At 43.4% G+C, this 24,449-nt stretch overlaps 1 protein-coding gene and 1 long non-coding RNA gene across 2 annotated transcripts in view; one reads left to right on the top strand and one right to left on the bottom strand.

Annotated features, from left to right (window-relative positions):
• Positions 1-24,449, top strand: part of TMEFF2 (transmembrane protein with EGF like and two follistatin like domains 2) — a 121,452-nt gene that overhangs the window by 89,337 nt on the left and 7,666 nt on the right. The window contains exons 6-8 of the mRNA XM_014880949.2: positions 649-797; positions 1,913-1,972; positions 23,892-24,015. Coding sequence (XP_014736435.1) covers positions 649-797; positions 1,913-1,972; positions 23,892-24,015 — 333 coding nt within the window. The remainder of the gene's footprint in view (positions 1-648; positions 798-1,912; positions 1,973-23,891; positions 24,016-24,449) is intronic.
• On the bottom strand, positions 1,693-23,905 carry LOC148223154 (uncharacterized). The gene is made up of 3 exons (XR_015804783.1): positions 23,767-23,905; positions 21,752-21,970; positions 1,693-3,272 (listed from the first exon to the last, which is right to left on the bottom strand). It is a non-coding gene; the product is annotated as an uncharacterized LOC148223154 (long non-coding RNA).

Here is a 24,449-nt window from a genome sequence, read left to right as displayed (position 1 = left end):
ACAAAGCTTTCCCTAAAACAGGATTCTCCTGGTTTTACTAGTGAGTAGCCTCTCTGTGTCCAAGAGCTGGAGAGATTCCCCCCAGCCCAAGACACAGAGTGTGTTCACATCCCTGCTCCAGTCTTGGCAGGTGGTTTTATTCCAGTGGGGTGAAGTGAGGCTTCAGTATCAGATCTTCTGTTACAATCAGAGTGCCTCTAGGTGCTGTAATTATTTTCAGAATTAAATCATAAATCAATATTAACCCACATTTTTATGGTATTACATACAGTGGACAGCACCTGAACAGGGGAGAATTTTGTGGCTCCTTTAGTTTGCAGGAGGGCTCAGCAGCTTGCTTTATCTGCATATCTCTTTGGTTTACAGGAGATTACAAGTGGTAATGCTGTGGTACAGTTTTCCATGTAAAACACACTTCTTTTATCTTTCTTTTTGCTTGCTTTTATGTGCCTCTTCCCTCTCCCTGCATCTCATTTCCATCAAGAAATACAAATGACCTCTTAACAGAACTTTCCACTTACATTATGTTGATTTGCATTGTACAGTCAGGATAATGCAAACACTTATATTTCTAAGATGTATTTATGATGTCTTGAAAAAAGTTTCTCATATTAGCCTCTCCTTTTTTCTCTTTCTGTATCTTTTCAGGTGTGTGTGCAACATTGACTGTTCTCAAACCAACTTCAATCCTCTTTGTGCTTCCGATGGGAAATCTTATGATAATGCATGTCAAATCAAAGAGGCATCATGCCAGAAACAGGAGAAAATTGAAGTCATGTCTTTGGGTCGATGTCAAGGTAACTCTCATAACAAAACTCATTTCAAAGAATGTTTTCAATTTTTGTTCAGGGAGAAAAAAAAGAAAAAGAAGCAGGGCTGGCTTCTTATTTGGGAATTGTTACATTTCCATTAGACTGCTGCAGTTTAAACTGTAGAGCACAGGCTGTGGTGAGAGGCAGAGCCCTCTGTGATGTGAGGCATGGTGGGGGCACCACTCCTTACCCTGGCCACAGCAGCAGCAGCAGGGCACTGCCCAGCCCTGCTCTGGGTTCTGCATCAGTCACCAACCAGGCTCCTGCCCACAGCAGCTCTTGCCCAGAGCTCTGTCTGGCAGGCAGCAGCTGGAGCAGGGCAGTGAGAATGCCCCTCAGATACATTTTGCCACCCAGGATGGATCCTCTGGTGCTCCCTTAACTGGAGCAGCATGAGGCTGAGATTCTCTGAAGAGGTCCTCCCAAACACAGTGCTGGGCTGGTTCTTCAAATGACCCTTGAGGGGCCTCATGATGCCCAAGATGCCTGGAAAGAAGTTTTGCAAACATGGCTCAAGGCTCTCTCTGTTTCTCCATAAATACAATGCTTCTCTGTGCCCACCTTTTGGGCTACTACATCACCTGTAACCCTTGAGCTGACTTCAAAAACCCTGTTTTTCTCTAAAATAAAAATGAAGAGAATTTGCTTTTCAATAGCTCCGGTAAATAAAGTGCCTACTGAGGCTCAGACTCTCAATAGCTTTTTTTCCTTGGCTTCTGACCCATAAATCCTCGGCACACAAGGCCGTAGCATACAGGTGTATTACACACATTCCAGTTTATTCCTATCTCTTTAAAGTTAACCATCCTAAGTGGCAGTTCATTTCAGGGTACATATTAAAATCCCCAATTACTTCAAGTAGAGCAGAAATGACAACTCCTGCTTCAGACTGATATATTTATCCCAGCTGCAATCTGTTATCACATATTGTTAGAAAAAAGATCCTGCTGTTTTCACCTGGCAGGCCCAGGAGAGCCTTGCAGGCAGCAGAGATGATGTGTGTGCAAGTGAAGTTAGCTCTGCCTGGGCACTGTGGTTGGGGCATGGGCTGTATCGAGTCCAGGCTCCCCAGGCAACTCAACACTTTTCTTTTCACACAGACAATACTACAACAACTACAAAGTCAGAAGATGGGCATTATGCAAGGACAGATTATGCAGGTACGGTTCCTGTTCTGTGAGAATCACAATTCACAGGATCTGTGTAAGTCTCTTTTCTCCTTCATTTACTGAGGTGAAGTGTCTTCCATCTTCTAGCATGGTTTTCCTGGTTTACTTTAAGAAAACATTGTCTTTCCATTACTCTTTCCTTTGCTATAAACCCTTTTTAACAAATAAGCTGCTTCTATTTTTGTCAACCTACACCTATGCTGGCCATAAAACACCTGCTCTGACAGAGGAAATAAATACTGTAAATTATTTGCCAGAATTAGCAGACATTGTTGAAAATTATAGAATCAGTGCACTAGATTATGCATATTTTTGTCATGATATACAAGTTTAAGGAAGTGGAAATCCAGCTCATAGCACTGCTGGGATACCATGAAACTCTGCCATAATAGATATTACCTGTCGGCATTTAACTATGAAGTTAATAAGGTCCTTAAAATGTGGGGGGTTTAAGTGATAAATGGGTTTAATTTATTTAGAAGCTACAGTAAAATATAATGGCTGAATAGCCCTATATGGCACTTGAAATTAAAAACATGTAAATACTAGTGAGGTTTGGGAGACATTTTTTACACTCTTTGCTTTGGAGGATTGATTTAGAAATGGAACGTGTGTGTGTGTGTGTGAGCACGCACATGCATGCAAATGTTCACAGCTCACACTGAGGATGAAAGCCTCTGGGAAGGTCTGGTGGAAATGGGTCAGGTGATGCACTCATTGCTTCAGTTCTGTGACATTTCTGTGGTTGTGAAGTGTGTGGAGAGAGTAGGTGTGCATCGCTGGGTTTGCTGAGCTGCATGGCTTGGGTGAAACGCAGTTGATGGTTTCACAGGTGTGAACATTCCTGCTGGGAGAGTCCTGAGGCAGGGATAATCCAGCTGGTCATCTCCTTTGCAGGTCCTCTGTGCCATCCCTGTGACAGTGGGGTAGCCAGCTTCAGAAATGATTGTTCTTTTCCTATTTAAAACAGTGAGTGATGATTAAAACATGGAGCTCTGAATAAATGATGTCTCGGTGAGGCAGAGCCGTGTGAGGTGTTGGGGGATGCTGCAGCATGAAGCAGGGAGGGTAGAAGTTGTTATGGAAAGAAAATGCTGGGATGAATTTCTAAAAGATCAAGAGTGAGAACGGTACAGGTGTTTCCTGCTGCCAAGGAACGCTTCCATTGGTGAAGACAGGGACATGCAAAGAGAAGAAAGTGTCTTTCCTCCAAACTCTTCATCACCCTCAGCTTTTTGTTGGGAGGTAGTGGTCAGTTTTCTTAAAAGGCTGGAAAGGCTGATGTTGTGTCCTGTGAGAACAGCAGACAGAAGATAGGCCAAGTAAGCCAAAATGATTTAAGTTAGAAATGAGACCAAGCAATGTTATCTTAAATCCTTTCTTGCTGGAGAGCTGAGGACAGCGCTGACTTCCCCAAGCCGAGATGAAGGCTTGGAGCCCTTTTTCAATTCCCTATTCTGGAAATTATCAGGGAGAAGGAAGGCAGCAGTATAAAACTGAGGCTCAGTGAACATTCCTGCATCAGCATTTGCCAGACAGGAAGCTCTGTGCCATCCTCGTGTTCTTTCAGCTGCAGAAACGTTTGATGGTGGTGGCTGTGATAAGAATGTGGTATGAGCAACTTTTTTCCCACCTTCGTATCTCCTCAGACAGGAAATGCTGCCCTAACCATGGGAAGCTTTGTGTGAAAAAGCAACAGTTGCTCAGCCTCTGAAGCAATTTCCCTGAGCCTGCAGCTTTCCACACAATACCTTTGTTCTCTACCATTTAATGGCAATAAAAATCACCGAGACCGTGAACACCGCACGCTTTTAAAAACATTGGCTTGTATGGACAGCCTTTCCCAGGGGGAGTAGAGCAGTGGGCATAATTGATGTTGTCAATTATGCTAATGCAGCCATAGGCTCTTTGCAGGGACTGTGGTGGCTGAGCCGTGCGGGTTTTTCCATAACCACCCCCACACACCCCCCATGGGGCCCGGGAAGGCAGCAGCTCTGCAAACAGCCACAAGTCCCAACAACCCAGCTGGGTTTTTCCATCTAGAACTATTCAAACTGTCTGTTCCATCAGTGTCTTTGCTCCCTCCTGTTCCTGCCAGCCCGCTGCTGCTCACCAATAATGCACAAATATTGCAAAGCCGAGGGCACTTTCCTTTGGGGGGGTGAACCTTTGTGTTAGGTTTACATCACCTCGGTTTTTAAGGACTCTTGCTTTACACAGGAAAGATTTATGCCAGCATTCTTAAGTGCCTGACCATCAGAGGCACCCAAAAAGCGGTACCCCCTTTTACAACAAAGCAAACCTGAGAGGAGTGAGCTGTAGGAGACCCTTCCCTGACCCTGTCCTACCTCTCCAGGGTCACCATTCCACCCTTGCCACAGCTGCCTGTGCCACACGTGTCAACACGGTGTCTGTACACATGTGCATTTGTGCCTCTGTGCAGTGCTGGCCTCTCCTTTTCCTGAAACCCCCAGGTATTTATCAGACTTGGGGAGATTTTCACTCTCCTCAACAAATGGCAGATCGTTGACCTTGATCGGGTTTGTGCAGTGAGATTTGGTTTTACTGGAGAAATGAATGGGTGTGATTTTTCCCTCAAATCCAATAGAAATACACTTTATCTTGCAATTTCCATCAAAGAGCATTTTGAAGCCTTTTAAGTGTAATGTATGTTTTAGAATGTAGTGTCTGAGCTGAAAGTCCTGTGATGGATGCTTTCTTGAATTTCCCCATTATATGCATAAATAAGGCTGTTTTGGTGGCATTTTGGAATTCAGAGTCCAGGCAATCAGGAAGTTCCCATCTTGTTAATGCATTTGCCTATTTATTTGTATTCTTTGGTATTTATATTTTCTTCTTAAGATCTGGATATTAGCAATTATCCCCCTAATGACTTTATCCTTTCTCATTATCAAATTACAGAGGGTTTTTTTCCAAGCCATTTTGAGCACCATAAGGAATAAGTCAGTATGGATGTGCCATATTTCAGTGTTATATATTCATGAAAATTGTCAGCAAAGACACTGACAAATATGATAGACCTATTCAATAATATCATCTTCCAGGCCAGACAAACCTCCCCATATGAGCATTGATTAGATCAAGTCTCAGCAGCTGAATGCCAGCAGCTCAGAGAGGCTGATGGAAGGGGAAAGGAGGCATTTGCAGCCCAAATAGTGAAAAATGTGCATCCACAAGTGGTCAGTTTGAGCTGTATTTTTGGGTTCCTCGAGGGCAGTAAACTCTTCCCTTGGCAGCAGCCTCAGGTGGTGCTTTCTGGGCTCTTGGGGAGTGCTGGGACTCTGCTGCAGGCAGTGCCTTGGCCCATCTTGCCAGAGCTGTTGCCGTGCCCAGAACCGATAACGAGCGCAAAATGCTGCGCGTCTGCTCGTGGCTGCTCTGTTCCCTGCTCACCCTCCTGGCTTCCCGTGGGATTTCAAACCTGCATGACAGTCTTGGATGGTTTTCAGAGTGCTGCCTGGCACCAGGGCTGTCCTGGCACTCCCAGGGGTGCTGGGGCGAGTAATCCAACAGATGGCTGTGTTGCCCAAGCAAACCCAGAGCTCCACCAAAAAGGGCAAAATCCATCTGTGTCAACACATCATCTTCCCTGGGCTGGGGCACGGCTGTGGGATGAAGGCCGTGAGAGCCATCACACAATTACAAGGATAAAGAGGAGTCTCGGACTCTTCAGTGAGTCCCTTCAAAAGTCCAAGGGTCTTGGACTCCAAAATAAATACAGTTCAGTCACAGCCATCTTCATTGTCTGTAACAGGCCTGGAGAGGAGCCAGGAATCAGAGCAGCAGTGCTGAATTTCTACAGTGACTATTTTTTAATTTTTTTTCCCCCCGGACTAAAATATGAGAACTTCAGACTAGATTCCTTCTCCAGATGATAACATTTTCAAAGTAGGTTAAGTTTAGAGTCTAAACCACTTGACATTGTCTGTTTAAATTAAATTTTGTGTCTACTACTATGTCAGCCATTTTCTGTACTGCTGTAGAATAATAAAGCCCCAGAGCTTAGCTATGGGATATAAACTATGGTGCATTTTTACTCTGCCTTTGTAAACCAGGCTTTCCTTTCTTCTTAATGGAATTAGCAAGTGAGATACAAAACTGAACACTGTGCAACCATCACAGCTAGAGAGAAACTATTTCTCATCTGCAGCTTTGTAAAAATGTGAGAGAAATTACATCCTTGCATATGCAGATTTGCTTGGCTTTCGATTCCTCAGAGTCAGAGGTTGTCACACTAAATAAGTAGATTATATAGAAAGCCTTCCTGCTATTCCATCAAATCACTTAAAAATTGAAAAAAACTAGATTTTAATATTTTGACAGCTGTGTAGCAGCATGAATGCTGTCTAGGTGCAGCCTCCACCTGCACTCACACACACAGACAGACTCCGACCTGTGGAACAAGAATGGAACAAATGATACCTTTTTATAGAAATGGGAAGCTTTTAAATGTTCCTTGAATTGTTATTTGCATTTACAAATGGATATTTGCACTTGCTTGCAAGGTTTTATGAAAATGTGCTTTATGCACGGTGAAAGTCCTTGGTGGTCACAGTCTGAAGGTGGTAGATGAGCTTTGCAAAACACAGGGAAAAAGCTCAGTCTAGATTCTTCTGAGAGGTTTTCAAACACGAGAGATCACTGTGTTCTGGTAGCCTGGTGCTGCCTTGCAGCTCCTCCAGTGTTGTTGATAGGCAGAGGAAAATCTAAAAGGCAGTGATAGATTCCAGCTGTTAGGTCAGTAAATCTTACTGCCAGCTACTTGTGAATTCAGGTCTGAGTGGACAACAGAGTCCCAATGACTCTCTTAGCCCCCAAACCTCCACTTGTCCTGAATGTTTTTGAAATTAAAACCTCCAGCTGTTTCTTTTGTGGTTTAACTCCAGGGCTGTAAAAGGTGGAGTGTGGAAAGTCCCACCAGCATTTTCTTGAGTCATAAGGAAGACTGGATGCTTAATTTCTAAAACAGGAAGGGCTGGGGCAATAATGCAATTGTCTTGCTATGGGCACTGCACACAGGCTACCCCAAGTGCTTTTGTTCTGTAGAACCATCTCAAATTCACCTTCAGATCTTGCTTGGCTCCATCTTGCTGAAATCTACATAATTTTTTTGGAATGGGAGACAGACACACTGTGGTAGGGGTCACATAATAGCCTCACAAACAAGCCCCCTGCTAGGAAGGAAGCTGCAGCACTCCAGAGAACTGTGCCATGTGATTTAACAGCACTTACTCCTAACAGTCTCTTCCTGAGGAGCATGCAAAATAAAAACAGGCTTATGGAGATTTTAAAAACAAGCGAGAGGGAGAGAGAAATATTGCTCATTTAATCTGCCAGCCTCAAGAGAATACCTCACTTTTTATGGGAGTTCTCCTCTAACTTTGAATTGTATGCACTAAGCTGGGTAAAATGTGCCTTGTTTTTTTGGATTTCTGGGGGGTTTTTGGTTTTATAATGAGATAAATTGTGCCTTTTCATTACTTACAATTTCCCAGTGTCATGCTCATGGAACCTGTAATTGTTAGCATTAAAACTTAAATTAGGTCTCAGGTGAACTGCTAGACATCTCTTTACCTTAGACTGATGTAGCTTAAGGAGGAAGAACATTTCCATTTGTGCCTCTAAAGCTTAGCCCTTAATTCAGTCACTAATGAGTGTGAATCAAAAGTTGCAGAATTCGTTTGTGCTTTCTTCCCATAATAAACAAATTCAGTATTGTTGTGAGTGAACATTATAAAGAAAGCTATTTGATTTGCATTAAAGCTTGAGAGCCTGAAAATTCAGTAAATCCAGGGTAAGAATTTGATCTGTAGGAAACAAACAGTAAAAACAAGTTCCAACTTGTAACACCAGTATTGGCATGGGCAGCCTAAAAAAAACACAACACCAGACCAGGCTGTTCTACTGTTGTCAGCATCCCTGAAGCATTTAACTCCTGGAAATGAATTCAGGTGTAAAGCTTCCTTAAGATCTGGGGTGAGGGTGGAGGTTGTAATCCAAGTATATTTTGTCATGTGGGGTTTCCACCAGAACTGTGAGAAATTTATGAAGTTTGCTCCAAACACTTGTTCTTGCCCAAGACTGTGTGCCTTACTTGTTGGTTTTCCCCTTATGCTATCGTGTTAGCAGTCTTCTGTAACATTTTGTTCTCTTAAAGGTTATGGATAAAAACAGAAATTCTGTGTGCAATAGAGATGAGCAGACCTGAGTTCATGTAGGCATTTCTACAGATTCTTCCATTTGTGTCCCAGTCCATAAACACATAAAGTTGCATTTACGTATGTTTGGTGTTATTTGGAGCACAGGAACCCATCTTCACAAGCAAACCTGAACCTTTTAGTACTTGCTGATCTTTTGCTCCTCTGCTCAGTTATCTGTGTTTTGATCAGTAGAATGGCTGTGCTGAAAGGAAGGCAAAGCTTGCAGAAAAGAAAGACACCTTCCTGCTTACACATAAAAATGTGATCCCCAAAACTCAACACAAGCTGAATTGTGCCTGATTTCTCAAGTTGTTTTTAACCAGATACTCACTTCCTAAATAAAACCTCTAATGGCAAGGGTAGGGACCCTCGAAAAATTACATTTATGGTTTGCAGACATGCTAGTTTTTATGCTCTAGTTACAGCTACTCCCAAAATTTGTTTTTCCTAACCTTTGTTTTCAGAGGTTTATGGGAATGAAACAACATGATCTACAGGCAATGCTCAGCTGCCATGGATATATGGAATATGCACCATAATTCTGGCTGCAGCCACTGCCATTGTGAAGGGATTTACAGTTATCCAAAAAGGTCTTTTTATATCTGACTAAATCACTTTGTAGCACCTAGTTAGTACTGCATCTTTGCCATTTTCCAGGCCCCTCCTTTGAGATATACCAGCACTAAATAGCAGAGCTCTGTATGAGCTCCATCTAACAATGCAGGGCCATGAAGTGCCCTCACAGACCTGTACTTAAATTTATTGCAGGCAGCCCCAGACCCACTGCACACCAGGAGTCACAGGTCAGTCACAGCTGAAGTTCTCCTCCCTTTGGGGTCTAGAAGGACTGTGCAGCCCAGTTGCTCTGTAGGACCAGCAGTCTGACAAGGAGGGTGATGCAGGGTGGTTATCAATCTTCCTCAATGAACAGGGTGGGCAGTTAATCATGTTTTCATGGATCTGGAGAGGAATTTCCCTCACCCTTGGTTCTCTCCTTCCTCTGGGCTCCAGGCACTTTGATATCTCAAGAGTCATCATCCTTGAAGGATACTGTTCAAAATGGTGCACAGCAGCTGTTTGCCATTCACTACAATAATTTGAATTAGTTGGTAGATGTCAAGGAGTACCACAGTGTATTTTTATGCCCAGCAGCTCTATTTTAGGCCTAGTTTCTGTGAATTTGCTGTTAGGAATCACAGAGCCTTCCCAAGGATTTGAGAGTTAAAGTTATAATGAGATGCTAGAATATCTATTTTCAGGAAACATCAACACTTAAATATTTGTGTTTGATCTAGTCTGAAATGTTAAAAAAAAAATTATTTTGAAATATTCATAGAACTGAATTTCCTCAGAATTTTGTTTCATGGGATGTTTTGGCATTCTTTATGAAATGTTAGATATCAAAATACCACGAGATGAAAGCACATGACAGTTGTAATAAATAAGTTGTAACCATAAGGAAAGTTGCTACTTAGAACTGACTGAAACATCCTTTTTTGTAGAAGGAGTATCATCATGTCAAATTGCAATACAAACACGAGATAATTTGATCATTTAGACACGTGCAGTGGTAATCTGAGCCTTGAGATAACAAAGGCTTTCACCTGGATTTGGGAGTAGGAACGCATCTGGTGGAATTAAAGGAAGTACTGTTGGGGAAGAAAAGAAGGAGCTGGTGTATTTATTTTTAGTAGACCTTCAGAATTAGACTAGATGGAGACAAGTGACAAATTTTGCCTGGTTTAATAGATTTGGGGTAAAGAAAGTAAAAACAGGCAAATAATTTGCCACAACAGTTTCATTTGGCTGATGGTTCCACTTCTTTCCATTGAGCACACCTGCTAAAATGTGCATTTACCTTTTCCATTGAGCACACCTGCTACAAGCCACACCCTGCACTGATTCTTCGAGCAGTGCAACATAACTATTCTTTCCCTATTAACATTTAGTGTATGGAACCATGAGTGACAGAAAATTGTTTCTGAAGGAAAATGGAAATGGTTTAGAGAAATTATGAATCTCAGCTGGAGATGCAGCAGTTTGAATGTAAGCTGTGCCTTCTCCCTTACTTCTGTCCATACAAACATTTCTCTGCATTCAGGATAAACCCAGCCTCGGCAGTTTGAGGAGCAAGCAGAAGTGCTCTTAATAACTCAGGCTTGAAAAGCAGTATTTACCTGCCTAGAAAGGTGACTTCTTACACACTTGGGCTGTCATTTTAGCTTGTACCCATGAGTGTTAAGTGACTGTGAAACTCTCTTCTTGGAAATACAACAGCTGTAAACAAAATGTGCTATTAGAGTACCAGTGGCAGTGCATGTCAGAATATTATCAGCACTGAATCAAAATGCACTGCTTTGCCTGCTGCTGTTAGCACAAGCCTTAGCCATTTTAGACAGCATTACATAATGGCAAAATATTTGGGGGGGGGGGGGTGGGAATTAAAGCTCTCCCTGTGGTTTTAATCTCCCTCTTGTTTTATCTGTGGCTTAAAACTGTGTCAGGTATACATCACAAACACCCCTGCCCTAGAGTATTTAGTTTACAATTTCATTTAATAATGGAAGTGTACTTCCATCCAGTTAGGAAGGAAAAGGATTAAATAAAAAGCACTGTTCTAAAATCCAGTAACAGTAGTGTAGCCTGTCTCCATGCTCTGCAAATGAAGTAGCCATGGAAAAGCTTGTTATTAGTCTATAATATCAAAACTGATAAACCATTAGTGTTTAGTCAGGCATGATAAATGCTAAACATTTTCCTCTGCAGATCGCCTCAACAAGAACTGTGACTGTTTTTAGACACATCTGGCACTGCAGATTTTTTCCATCCTGCATTTCAGTGATTTAAAAGGCCTTGGCTGGGCAGAAGGATGTCAGCTGTTTGGTTTAAAACACTGTGATAAGAGTCAATAAGATTTAAAGAGGCAGTAGGTAAAATTCCGGCCTTGCTGAAAGTACTAGGAGACTGGCCATTGAGTTTAATGGCTTTGAGATTTCTCTGTATGGCTTTTTCATCCATTTTTATTCTTAGCAAATTTTCCATTTCCCAGAATTGCCCTTTCTTTTCCATTCAACTTCTTCTGCTTTCAATATTAGCTCTAGGAGTGGAGTTAAAATACCAAACCCTTTATTTCCACAAATGCATCATTACAGATCACTTCTGTGGCACTGCTGCAAGACAATAATAACAGATGTATAAAAATAGTAAAAGCAGGTATTCATTTATTAAAAAAAAAATTTAAAAAAAGATGGTTTTGATAGACTTTTTTGTCTGTGCTGGAAAATGGGCAGTGATGAATCCCAGACTTGTGGGGCATAGAGAAGCTGTTCCGCTCTTTATGGAAGGAAATTGCAGGGCGAGCTCTGTGCTGGCTTTCTGTCCCATCACACAGGGAGGGAGAGCCACGGGTCTGGATGGGAGGGTTTGATGGGAGATGGGCCACCAGGTGCTGCCTGCTTTTGGCTTATTTCAGCAGGCAGAGTCTGGGCTGGGTCCGTGGGGAGGTCAGCTCAAGGACACTGTGCTTGTGGAATAGTTTGCCATCAGCAGACAAGGGAGGTGCTGGATCCGTAGCCGTGTCCTCAGTGTGCTTTGGAGGGGTCTGATAGGCACAAAGTGTGTTCTGCAGCCTTGGTGGGCTCCTGTCTGCATCTCCGAGATCAGCTGCTGCCTGATAGAACTTTGGCACTGCAGTAATAGACAAAAAGCTTAAATTTGTGCGGTGGCATTTCGACCCTTTTGATGAAAACCCAAGAACATGCAAAGGTTTTGGCTCTGTCCCTCCCTTGCAGGGTTTCAGGACAGATGGAAAACAGTGTATTTTGGTGAAATAGGTACAGAATGCAGCAGGTTTTGCTGCAGTGACATTTTATATTGCTTTGCCCATTTTCTCCTGCACTTAAAATTGGGAATAGTAAGGGATGTCTCCCCAGCTCCAGGCATGGGAAAGGATGCACACTGCTTGGTGTGCTCCTGTTTACCAAGTAGGAGTTTCAAATATACAGTCTGCTGAAAGCCAACCCTCTGAGCAGCCCCAAAAGATTTTAACAATACAGCTGGACTGATAGAAAAAGCAAGGTTGTGGACTGTGTGGACCCGTTGCCATCACAGTTTTACAATGCAGAACTCAGGGCAAAGGAGTGAGTAAAAATAGCATCAAACCACAGAGGATTCATCCCTCAGCAAGTGTAGCGTTTGATTTGTAAGGAGGAGTGATCACGGCTTTGCAACATGTCAGTAAAATGTTTCTGAGCGTAACAAAACTTTTCTGAATAGCCTGAACAAAAGCAGTGGAAAGTATGGCTGAGACCATGCTTTTAGCCAACAACAGACATATCTCTGAGTAGTCACAGGCCATTCAGGGTCATGTTCTGGCAACTAAAATAAGCAGGATATTCACAAGGGATTTGCCAGGCATGTGATTAAGGAAGTGTACAAAAATACCACATATAGGAGTCAAGTATTTTTATTTCAGTCTCCTATTTTCTCACACACACTTCCCCCAAATTCTGCAGCTCTTTCTTTAGTTTCTTGGATGAATCCTCTCAGGCAGCATGTTTTTACAAGCACAGATGCTACCTTGGAAAAAAAGGAGGGAAGGGAGCCAAATGGGTGTCACACTTCAGCTTGGCAGCATCTTGCCAACATGTGCCCCCCCCCCAAAAAAGGACTGATTTTAGTAATCAAAACTGAATATAAAAGCAGTGCAAAACTAGGACTATAAAACCTTCAGATTGTCAAAAGGACTGAAGGAAATGCCTTGTAGCCAAAATGACATTCCTGACCTACTTGTCCACACTGTCACGTACCTGGGTAACCTTTTCTTACCCATGCCTTCCATCAAAAAATGGCAATTTTGCCATTCATACTTGCTTTCAGTTGTAATTTTTTGAGTTTGTTTGAAGTGTGAAACCAGAAAGTAAAGTCTCATAGCACCATGCTGGCAGATATAAATACAAGTCAGAGACCTTTTCAAACACCGCTTCTCTGTGGAAAACAATCCGTTCAGACCTGGAGTTCCTATTGGAAATTAGGGGGCAGCCTGGTGATTGGATTAGGGTGTGCTTTTATGTGTAGCAGTTTCTCAAGAGGAAGTTCCTGCTTTGTTTCATTGATTGCCTGCCTGATCTTTCTGCACGCAGCTTGAAGGGGTGAGGATGGATGGAGCATGCAGCTCTGTGTTATGTAAGATGTGCCTGTTCTCTGACTATGAGGTGGATACAGGTTGTAAGTGCATCTTCACACAAACTGGAAGCATGCTTTGCTAATCTCGTTTCTATCTGTGTAGTCCTTAAAATCTGGAAGAGTTGCTAGTTGCACCAGTACTTAAATTCCTGCAGGTCACTCGCACAGGTGGCAAAGAAGGGAAAACTTCAGCACATCTGGGGTTGGGTGTACAAATTGGAGATCTTTTGAGTCTACATTGTTCTAGAGATTGGAGAGAAAAGGAAGAAACCATATCTGAGTGCCACATTTCCAGAGAGGGTTTGGAAATACTGGGTTAAATTTACAGGTATGATCCTGGGAACACACCAGGCTCAGTCATACGTAGTACAGGAGTTAATGTGGCAAGAATTGCAAGGGCATAACTTAGGGCACGGCAGTGCTGCTCAGAAAGGACTTGCACCCCATTTCTCCAGTTTCATCATCCCCATCGAGGAAAATATATGTCCTAGGTGGGCAGGATGAATCCTGGTTTTTTTCTGGATGGGCTCCCATTTTTCTGCTCGAGCCCCCTCCAAGCACACCCTCAGCTGGGAGATGGAGACATCATCAGTCATGCAGCCATCCCCCAGGGCAACACCAGCCAGACGATCCTGCTCCTTCCACACATCCATATTCCTGACACCCGTCTTAAAACTTAGGTCATGCATATCCATCTACTTTCCAGAAAGTGTCAGAAGGATACAAATATCCCTTCACTATTTTTAGAGCCATATCAAAAGTATTTATCAGCTTTCTGGCACCTCATCCCATTTGTCATAGTTGATGCTATCTACCAGTCGGCAGCAGAGGATGAGATGTTCTAGAAAGGCACTGGCAGGTGGATGAAACTCCATAAGCTGGGACCACAGCAAGGGTGACTCCTGGGAGTTGTTGTGCCTGTTGTCACCATCAGGAAACGCCTGTCACAGTGTTCTGAGTGCAGGCAGAGCCCCTCTCTGTGGGGCTTCCTGGAGCAGCTCATCCCCACCTCGGTGTTTCCCAGCCCAAGGGGCTGTGGAGGGAGCAGGGAGCTCAGGGCTGAGCTGTGGGAGAGGAGGACAGCTGATGTCTGCTGCCCACCAGCCCTCCCACACCTCCTGGTGATGCCGAGGGAGTGCTTCCCTCAGCACACACCCTGGCTGTGCATCCCAGCTCCCACGGGCACTAGGACGGGGCTCAGTCTGTGTTTTAGGAATATTTCAGTGTGGTACAGGAGAAGTGCCCAGAGCCGTGTTTTTCCATGCACGCGTTGCCAGTGGGAAACTCTTCCAGCACACACCTCGAGGCCTGGCATCAGGCAGCTCTTTAATGTGCAGGTAACATGTTCATCAGCCTCATGCCATGAAATGGGGCTGTTTTCATAGCACTGTTGGTTTTTAGAAGGCAATGTATTCAGGTTGAATCTTTGCCCACATACCATCTGCTTCAGCCTTATCTTCTTTTGACAAGAAAGCTGAATATATAATGTCCACTTGGCTTTCCTGGTGTTACATGGGGTTGTGGTTTTGTGATAGGTTTGCAGTTTCAGAGCTCCTCAGCGGCTCCTGCAACATGCTCCTGCTCTTGTTTTCAAGTGGAGAATCAGTGACAAAAATCAATACCATCTTCATAGCTATAATGAATGTGACCCACAGGCTTTTTTAGGATGACCACAAACTTCCATCATGTGTCCGAGGCCTATTTGCAAATATTGATCGGTATTGCAGATTATCTGTAGCCATTTCACATGAAATTTTAAGGTCTTGCAGTTTTGCTCTCTGCGCTAGGTTTGCTATCAAAGGTACATCTATAAATCACAAGACCCACCCAGAGACACTGTTGATAGCCAAGGTTGCTGAATTGTGAAAATCAGGTGTTTCAGGGTTTTTTTAGCTGCTTAAGGAGGATGGTTCTCAGCCAGCTCCAAGAGAGGGAAAGCACTGCTTTGGAATCGAAGCAGACTCTGTTTACTTGAAGTGGGGGAAAAAAAAGTGGGACCTTCATATGCAAATGTATGGCATTTGGAAATGTCATATAGCCACATCTACATATAAATAAGCTGCTCTGGAGTGCTGCACTAGCCGGGCTGCTTTGATATAGAAATTGCATAGTAGCACACAAAGCAGAAACAGCAGGACGCCTCTCTGTAAAGTTCGGGGAGTTTTGTTCCTTAATCATCACATAACTAAGTTAACTAATAGTGCTGTGTCACTGCAGTGCTGGACTGGGAAGGGTTGTGAAGAGCTGCTGGTTGGTGAGAATCGTGTGTGTGCTGCTGGGGCTGGGCAGTAGGGATGGTGGTCTGTCTCCTGTGCCCCAAAAGACAGCGCTGATCATAGGGGTATTCCTCTGGCAGCATCCCTCCTAGCCATCCTCTGCACATCCATGCCTGCTTTCTCTGGAGTTGACAATTTTGGTTGTGTAAAGAAGCATCTTCTGCTGCTAAGATCGACATACTGGGGTGGTATTTCCATCTCTGTTTAATCTGGTATTAAACAGTAAATTGAAACTCTCAGGCGTAGTTTTTTAGAGGGGAGGACAGAGAGAGGAGCCCTGATCTGGTTGATCCTTCATTCATTTTTTTACCCCCTCCAGCACTGGCACTAATGAGTAGCTGGAGGAGAGGTGGATGGGAGAGAAAACAAGCCTTTGGCTGAGCTGTTGGGAGGAATTTCTCACAGAGGGTGACACCCGCTCTGCTCGTGCAGTGCCGCGTGTGATGGATCCAGCACTCGCCCCTGTGCCTGCAGGCACGCAGCCTAATTGGAGGGAACCTCACAAATCTCTAAACTGACACCAACTCTTTTTCAACACAGAATTACAATAATAATAAGGTTAACTCATCCTCTAAGGGCTCTGTCAGGAGCTGCCTAAGGAGATCATATGCAAGGAGATAAACTATGACTTGATTTCTTTACACTGCTGGTTTCTGAAGGGGGAGGATGCTGCTCCCACAGGGCTGGTGGCATCTCTCTTAGGCAGGAGAATCTGAGTGAAGGGAACGTCAGCAGCTTGCCAAAAACAAAGAGTAGCTGAGTTAGCACGAAGAGGGATTTAATGTATTCTAAGAATGGGGTTAACACAGATTTATTCAATCATGACACAAAAGAACGCAGCACAAACTCTTAAGGCCCTCTTTACCCAGGGCTTTGATAAATCCACAACACAGCCCTGCATCATTAAATCACAACCTAGCAATGATTGCAGCCCTCAAGACCAGCCCCTGCAGCGGCTGCCTCAAAGATCTCTGCCTGTGTTACTTCATCCACAAAAGTGTGGGGAGATGGCCTGGGGACAGCTGACACAGAGATGACACAGGGACCTGGCCAGTCTGCTGGCCTGGGAAGCAGCAGGTGCTGCTGATGTGCAGGGACAGCAGCTCAGTGCATCATCCTCCTCTGGATGTCCTGGAATCAAGTGTGGAGTGCAGCATCAAAGAGCAGTGACTGCTGCTTTAAGGGTGGCCTCAGTCAGGGTGAGAGGCTGAAATGTGGTGGTGGGGAAGCAGAAGAGGTTGGACAAGGTGAGGCAGCAGCCTGCCTTTACCTCCCTGAATGAAACAACCACCCCAGGGAGGAGCTGAGCCTAATGTGAGCACCTAGACGTGGAGAAAATGCTGCTTTGGAGCCACACATCAGCCCATGTGGTGCTTTTTCTCTTCCATTTTAGCTCACACTGCTGGGTGTTGCTTTCAGATGTGTGAGCAGTGGTTGCTGCCATGTACTCACATCACTGTGTAACTCTGGGTTGTATGGCAGCTGGTATTGCAGTAACTACTTGGTAGACTCTTCTTTAACATGCAGGAGCCTTGGCTTTTAGGGCCCTGTATAATCTCTAGGGTAAGGCATCTGTCAATTCAAGGGGACAACAGACACTATGAAAAACAAGGGTAAAAAAATTATAGAAGAACAGTCGTGGCTTAGTTTTGAGTAGACAAACAGTCTTGTTATACATGCAGGAAAATGATTAACAAGTTGCTTGATTTCAATCAGTTTTCTCAAAGGAGGAAGATACATTCACAGATGTTGTAAATAAAAGTGCTTCTTGATTTCCGAAGTTCAGCAACAGCTTTAACATATATAGCATAGCCCCCATATATATGCTGACAAGCTGAAAGTATTTTGTTCTCCATTTGAACATCTGGGGATTATTAGTGTCTTAATTCATTGGTTTCTATTATTAATTATGGCAGCAGGCTGAATAATTACGATGCATTGCTGCAAAGACAGAGCACAGTATTTTTTTTCAAAGTGCGCTAGGACATCTTGCCATCATCTCAAACATAAAAAGCCCTAGATTATTTTTAAAAAGGAAAGTGGATTTTATCTTATTCCAGGGAACTGATTTGCATAGGGACATTTAAAATTAATAAATTACTGTGTTCAGCAAGCCTATTTTGTGCCTGAGAAAAGAAGGGAATGTAATTTATTTCACCATGTTCCATTTCCCTTTTTCCCCTTGGTGAAGCAGCTAATACGGGAAGGGTATTTTTTTGTGCAGCTTATGTAGAAAAACTAGCTTCAAGTTTGTACTTGGAGTGGCTGCAGGAGGAATTTAGGCTCAGGCTGCAGCACAGTGGTGCCAGACATTTTCAGCTGACATTTGGTGTCTCATTTTCCTCTTGCTCTCAGGGAGAGTGGGCTGGTGAGCTCCCTCTTGAGCAGCAGCAAGCACTTCCTTCGGAATTCTCACTCAACGCCCACCCAAACAGTGATTTTCAGTTGCTTGCACACATTTCCTTCATTGTGAAGAGGCGCTCTGTAATTGTAAAAGCGAGGTTTCAGGAGAAGGGGACGTGAGGGGTGAAGGTGCAGGTTTGCCAAGGATGCTGTGCCTTGGGGCTGGTCAGCAAAGACCCAGGAGAAATCTCTGTTCTCCCATCAGAGCTGGCTCTGAGCTGGGAGTTGTCATGGCACTTCTTCATTACAAGGGAGTGGAAAGGCTGCCTGAGGACTTCATCCCTAAGCTGCTGTGGGACCTCAGTTCCTGTTGGATGCTATTGAAGGGGGGGAAGTGCCCGCAAACCTGCTAAAGCAATTCTGCACTTTCAGAGGCAGCAGCACCATTACCATCCTTCTCCTGGACCTTTGAACCATTCCTGCAGATGTTCCTGGCCTGAGAAAGTTCTGTTTTACATCCAAAGAGCAGCAGTTGCTGACTCTGTGAAGTCTGAAGATGAGTAACATAAACTATCCCTAGTCTTATCCACAGGGTTCAGATTCCAACCACAGTCAATCAGCTTAAGCTCTTTCCCAAAATTCAGGGCATCCCTCCCCTTGCCCCACAGGTGGATACTCTCTGGACGTTTGTTTTGACTTCAAACTAGAATTGCACTCGAAGTCTCTTTCATGCAGAGCAGAAGAGCTTTGTTAAGAAGGTTCCCAGTGCTGTGCTCTGCAGCATCTTTTTGGGAGAGCCAAAAGGGAGGTAAAAGGAATGAGGGGGATTTGTTTCCAAAAGGGGTTGAGAAGGTTAAAGATGTACAGTTGACACACGAATCCCTTTTTCTCTTCATATGTCCTCTGATAATGTGATGTGTAAGGAGTCACTACTTCAATATCAGCAAGAGCTTCTGTCTGCAAATTTGAGTGACCTCAGCAGTATTAAAAGATTAAATTATTATGTAAGTCAATTCTCCTTAACCACTTTTTCCAATGAGATAGGTGTCAAAATAGCTTCTGCTGCACATCATTCACTGTCTCATCCCTTATTGGATGAAATATATGTGTATACATGTATTTTCAGGCATTCCCTTGGTCCAGGGATGACTAGGTGTTAACATTGTACATGAGCCAATATTTTCTCATATGGGCATAGCCTAATAGTTATTACTTCCAAAGCTCCAACATTACCTGCTGTACATCAGCCAAAATGCTAACATCAGAATTTACAGGCTGTGGCCCTCTACTTTGCTAGCTTGAAATCACCTAGAAAGTCTCACTGATTCACTCATGAAGAATGACAGAATTATCAGCCCTGCAGAACTAATTGTTAAGTGCCTGGCAGTCAATTCTTGGATACAAGAATCCTATTTTTGCCTAGATTTTTTATTTTAATTTCTCTAAAGTGGATTGTAGGACCTTATGTCTGGAAAGAATTTTCTGGGCACTCCAGACAGTACTTCATATAATCCTCATCAAGGGCACTAATGGATTTATTCCTTTGTCAGCAGCATCAGTGCACATGTTTGGTTGTGGAACAGAAGCTCCACGTTTGCTCAGATGGGAGCTGGGGACCACAGAAGAGTCTGGCTGCCTTGTTTTCATCACTTGCAGAGTCACATCCTGCCACCAGGCAGGCTGTTCCAGCTTTTGAATTTCAGCTTTCACTGAAATAGTTACCTGAGAATCTGAAGGGTGTACATTCAACTTCCAAAGAATGAAGGAAAGCCATATAGCTAAACCAGAAATTAAAATTTAAATGATACAAAATATATTTGAAATCATTCTTCTGTGCTGCCTTGATGAAAGTCAGGAACAGGCACAGATATTAAGGAATTTAGACAATATAGCTTTGAATAATTTATTTAACATTTCAGAAGACAATCCGTCAGGAAAAGCAAGATCACTGAGTGGGTGGCCAGCCACACTGGATTTATCCCAGAGAAATAGTTCATCATCTCAGCATCTGCCTGCCATCCACAGAGAGGTTGGAGAGCAAGGGTTCAGCTGGGAGGCTTTTCCAGTGAGAGAGATGATAAGCTGTTTCAGGCTACACAAAGTAGCATCTGGCCTCCACGCACTTAAAAATAATGTGTTTTGACTAGTGTGTCTTATTTGATAGGCTATCATGTCATGTGCTGGCACTAACAGGAGATGTGAACAATATGAAATGTCATGTTAGGCTAAAGATGAAAAAAATGCTGCAGAAATGCAAAAGATGTTGGCTCCATCAAAGTGACTTTTTTGATCAGAAAACTGCTTCAAGAAAAAGATTTTTGAATACAATTGATCTGGAGGGTGAGGGTGTATCTCTTTTTTGAAATAAAAAGGACAAGCATTTTGAGAAACATGGCAGGAATTTCTTTTGTCCAGAGATAGGAGAGACTGACCCAGTCAGTCCAGTTTTTACCTCTAGTTTTTACCACTGGCTTCTGCCTCAAATCCTGTCCCTCACAAAAAGGTACAAGTCTGTCCTTCTGGCTCAAATAAAACTTTCCCACATTGTTGCCAATAAGAATGCAGCAAGTCTAGTGTGTGAGGAGGAGCTACTGAATTTAACATTACTGAAACCTGAGTAACTTTGAATTGGTCTGTGTCATTGCTTTATGCATACAGATCTGCTGTGCTTGGGAAAAAGTGGATTTGTATTTAGCTCAGCTCTCTGCAGGTGTGAGGTTGGTGTGGTAGAGGGGCTGCTTAGGGTAGTGATACTGTAGTTTGATTAGTACAAATTGCATCCAATACTGAATTGATAAATAAGCCAAAGTTTTTATAAGGATGGAAGTCTTAATTTATTTAATTTAGGTTTAATTTTTTTAAGATTATGTACAGTTCTTGTTTGCTTCATAACCTCAGCATGTTTTTTATTTATATCCTCTCTTTTTAGAATCAGTTTATGGTTCTTGTTTCATGGTGATGTAAACCTTTAATTCTGAAGAATTAGTATCTCATCAACAGCTGGATTGCTGAAAAGTGCTCAGGTCCTTCCAGAAATGGGAGCAGTCAGTTTGAACATGAAGAGACTTTTAAAGCATGCCTGAGTCTCTACATTGGCTCTGAAAAGATGGATTTTGTAATGAGAAAAATAACCTGTTTTGAGGCAGGGAAATATTTTTTGTGCGTTCAAAATGTGCTGGGAGGGGGAACTCCTCAGTCTGAACAAAATGATGTTTTTATTGTGGTCTGTATTTTGAATAACTTAAACAGCAGATCAAACTTAAAATGCATTTTCCGGCCTCTCTGCCTTTATATAAATCCCTGACTTTTGGAGGAGTCATCAGTCAAAATGAGATACAGGTAATTTGTGTCTTAAGTTTTGTGGGATCTTCTGGGACAGGTGACAAGTGTTCCTGTATGAAGTGTTTACTCTGAAGTGTTTATCCTAGAATGGTAGCAAAGCTTGGCCCATCTTATTTTAGATTCAGTAAAGCATTTTCTATCACATTATGCTCAGAGGTGTAATTACAAGTTCTGCATGATCTTAGATTTACTTTAAAGTGTGCTAGAGACCTTATTAAAGAAAACATGGTTTCTCCCCACATGATTGCCAGCCCTACAGCCTTCACACAGTGAGAGCATCTGCATGTCCAGATAGGTCCTGGTCCCCCTGTCAAGTCCCAGAGTAGCCTGTCCTGAAAGTTACGATTTCACTCCATTTTGAAGTGTGCCTTTACAAAAAAAAATTAAACCAAAGGATTTCATACCATTTTAACCACACAGCTGGCTGATCTGAGAGAGGAGGGATTCTGGCACTGAGTGGTGGTGCACAGACATGGCAGAGATACCTCAGTACCTGAGAAGGAACGACCAGGGATACACACACACACGTGCATGTGCACACAGAGCAGTCTCCTGTTCTTCAGAGAGGGAGCAAACTTCCTCTGGCAATGGAGGGTTTGAAGGAAATGGCATTATGTTTTCCACTATAGAAAAAAAAAAAAGTATGTTAATAAGGATCCCGTACTTCTTGCTGCAGTTTTCCTGGACAGAATTAGATTTGAATGTGGGCCATAGCAGAGGTCAAGCACACCCAGAGCCCATCAGGCACAGTGCACAGGTGATCCCTGCATGGGTATGGAGTCCCACAGGTCCTGAGCACATCGACATCTGTGTGTATGCCATGGGCACACTGATAGCTGACACATCACACAGGTTTATTCTGTCTGGGAGGATTTCCAGGGCATAAAGGAACATGCATGAAGGGGTGATAACTCTGTGGATGTATTTCATGTGTTGGTAGCCAGTGTCTCACTTAGAGGGTGATAGGTAGCCAAAAATGTTTCGTGCCAGACCAAATGGACCCCTTGTCTTCCCACCTTTTTCCTGTAGCAAAAATTCCTGGGCAAGCTGTCAAAGGAGGTTGTACCACACCTCTAACCTGCCTCCTGTCAGCACATCCTGTCTGTGCTGTCCCAGAGACAGCTGTCAGCCCCCAGCCCAGGAATCCTCCTGCATGGTCCCTGGAGCCTCCACCAACCTCCCAGGTATCCCAGTGTAATCAGGGAGCAGGGAGAGGCACACGGGCTTGTGTTCAGCGTATTTGGAAAGCTGCAACATGGACCATAGTGCATAGGTCCTGAAAACCCTAAGGATGAAAGAGAAGCTAATGCTGCCTGCAGGGACATAAAGGTTGCCTGTCATTCTCATTTGCTGGGAGTTGGTCCTCGCCTGTTTTCACATCAGGACAATATAACCAACTTTATTAGTGCAAGTGGTTAGAGACTCTTACAACTCTCCTTGGACAGCAGCGACAGAAAAGAAATTCATTATGAAAATCTGAATCTTGGATCTGCTGCACACACTTTTCCCTGAGGTGGGATAATACCTAAGCATGCCTGCTGCTGGCATGACTGGCTCAGAGGCAGAACACAAATTGCAATTGTTTTATAACACTCGGGGACTTCCTTTGGAAGATAAAAATGCTTCAACTTATTTGCGTGCAAACTACATTTCCTCAGACATCCATCATGAGATTTCTTTCTTCTGTTTTTAATTAATCGTGGCTAGAAGATTGTATCACAGAAAAAGAAGCGTTACCATTTGAGAGATCAGAAATATTGGTTAAATTGAAGAATTTGCGAAAGTTACCCAGATTAATTAATACCTTGGTGGCCTACAAAATTCTTGTGAGTTCATGGTGGTAACACTCTGTGTTTCAGCCTGTGAAGTTGAACAGATACCTGTTTCAAAGCTAAATGAAGCCTCCATTTTCCTGGCTGCAAATCCCATGGAGGGATTTCCCAGGGTTTGCAGTCTCAGTGACTCCTTCACTGCTGCAGAAGTCGGCTCAGAGAGTCAAGCTAGTTTAAAGTGCTGGATGCTGTGGGATGTGGAGGAGGCCACTGGGCTTTGGGGCATGGGCATGCAGCACTGATGATAAACTTCAGCTCTGGATTCCCTCTCTACTTCAGCCATAAAATTGTCTTTCTGTATATGATCTGTTGAATTACCAAATGTATTGTAATGTATATTACATGCAAGTGTCCAGAGTCTCTCTCCTAACCTTGTCTCAGTTTGAGGAGACATAAAGTAAAGCAAGACAGAAATAATAGTGTATATTGCATGTGCTATTCTGTCATCAAATTTGGAATAGTCACATTATTTTCTCAGGTGTCTCATTTGCTGTACCTTGACAGGCATTATAAAAGACTGAGATAAACCCTTGCAAATCTCTTATCAACCAACCTGTATGAAGGGGCAAAACCTTGCCCTTGCTTACCATGAACAACATCTTTCACGTCTTGTCCTTCTGGTTTTCCTTTCTTTCATATGTTGAGTTCTTTCCATCACTTTTCCTTATCCTACATGGTCAAGTTTAATGTTCCCCTTCACCTGTGTTCACAGAGAATGCAAATAAACTGGAAGAAAGTGCAAGAGGGATCTACATCCCTTGTCCAGAGCATTACAACGGCTTCTGCATGCATGGCAAGTGTGAGCACTCCACAAACATGCTGGAACCGTCTTGCAGGTAACCCTTCTCCTACCAGCAAGGGAAGGCCACACACATGGAAATACTGACTTAGAGCAACACTTAATCTAGATCAGCTATGGAAAATAATGGCAACCATGGCCCTTTGTGCTACAAAATCCATCAGACTTAAATTATTCAACAAAGTCCCAGAAGTGTATTGAGTTATGAACAATGTTAATTGACTGTAAAGCCATCCAGTAACCTTCAGTTATATTTAGATGTGTTTTTAAAAGCCCTCCACAAAGCACTCAGACCACGCTAGGTGCCCTCCTCAGCCTGAGGGAGAGGTGCTCGTGGGGCAGCTGGCTGGGGCAGAGGTGGCTGCTTCAGCAGGAGGTGATTTTGGAGGAGGTTTGGGCAGGGAGGAAGAACATAATGAAAGCACTGGAGTGCTCCTGCAGTGACTGCCTCCCTGCACAGGTGCAGATACT

This window comes from Sturnus vulgaris, chromosome 7, assembly GCF_052056855.1.
Source record: "Sturnus vulgaris isolate bStuVul1 chromosome 7, bStuVul1.hap1, whole genome shotgun sequence".
NCBI classification, from domain to species: Eukaryota; Metazoa; Chordata; class Aves; order Passeriformes; family Sturnidae; genus Sturnus; species Sturnus vulgaris.
The sequence above is the reverse complement of the archived record's forward strand: the minus strand, read 5'-3'. Positions and strand labels throughout refer to the sequence as shown.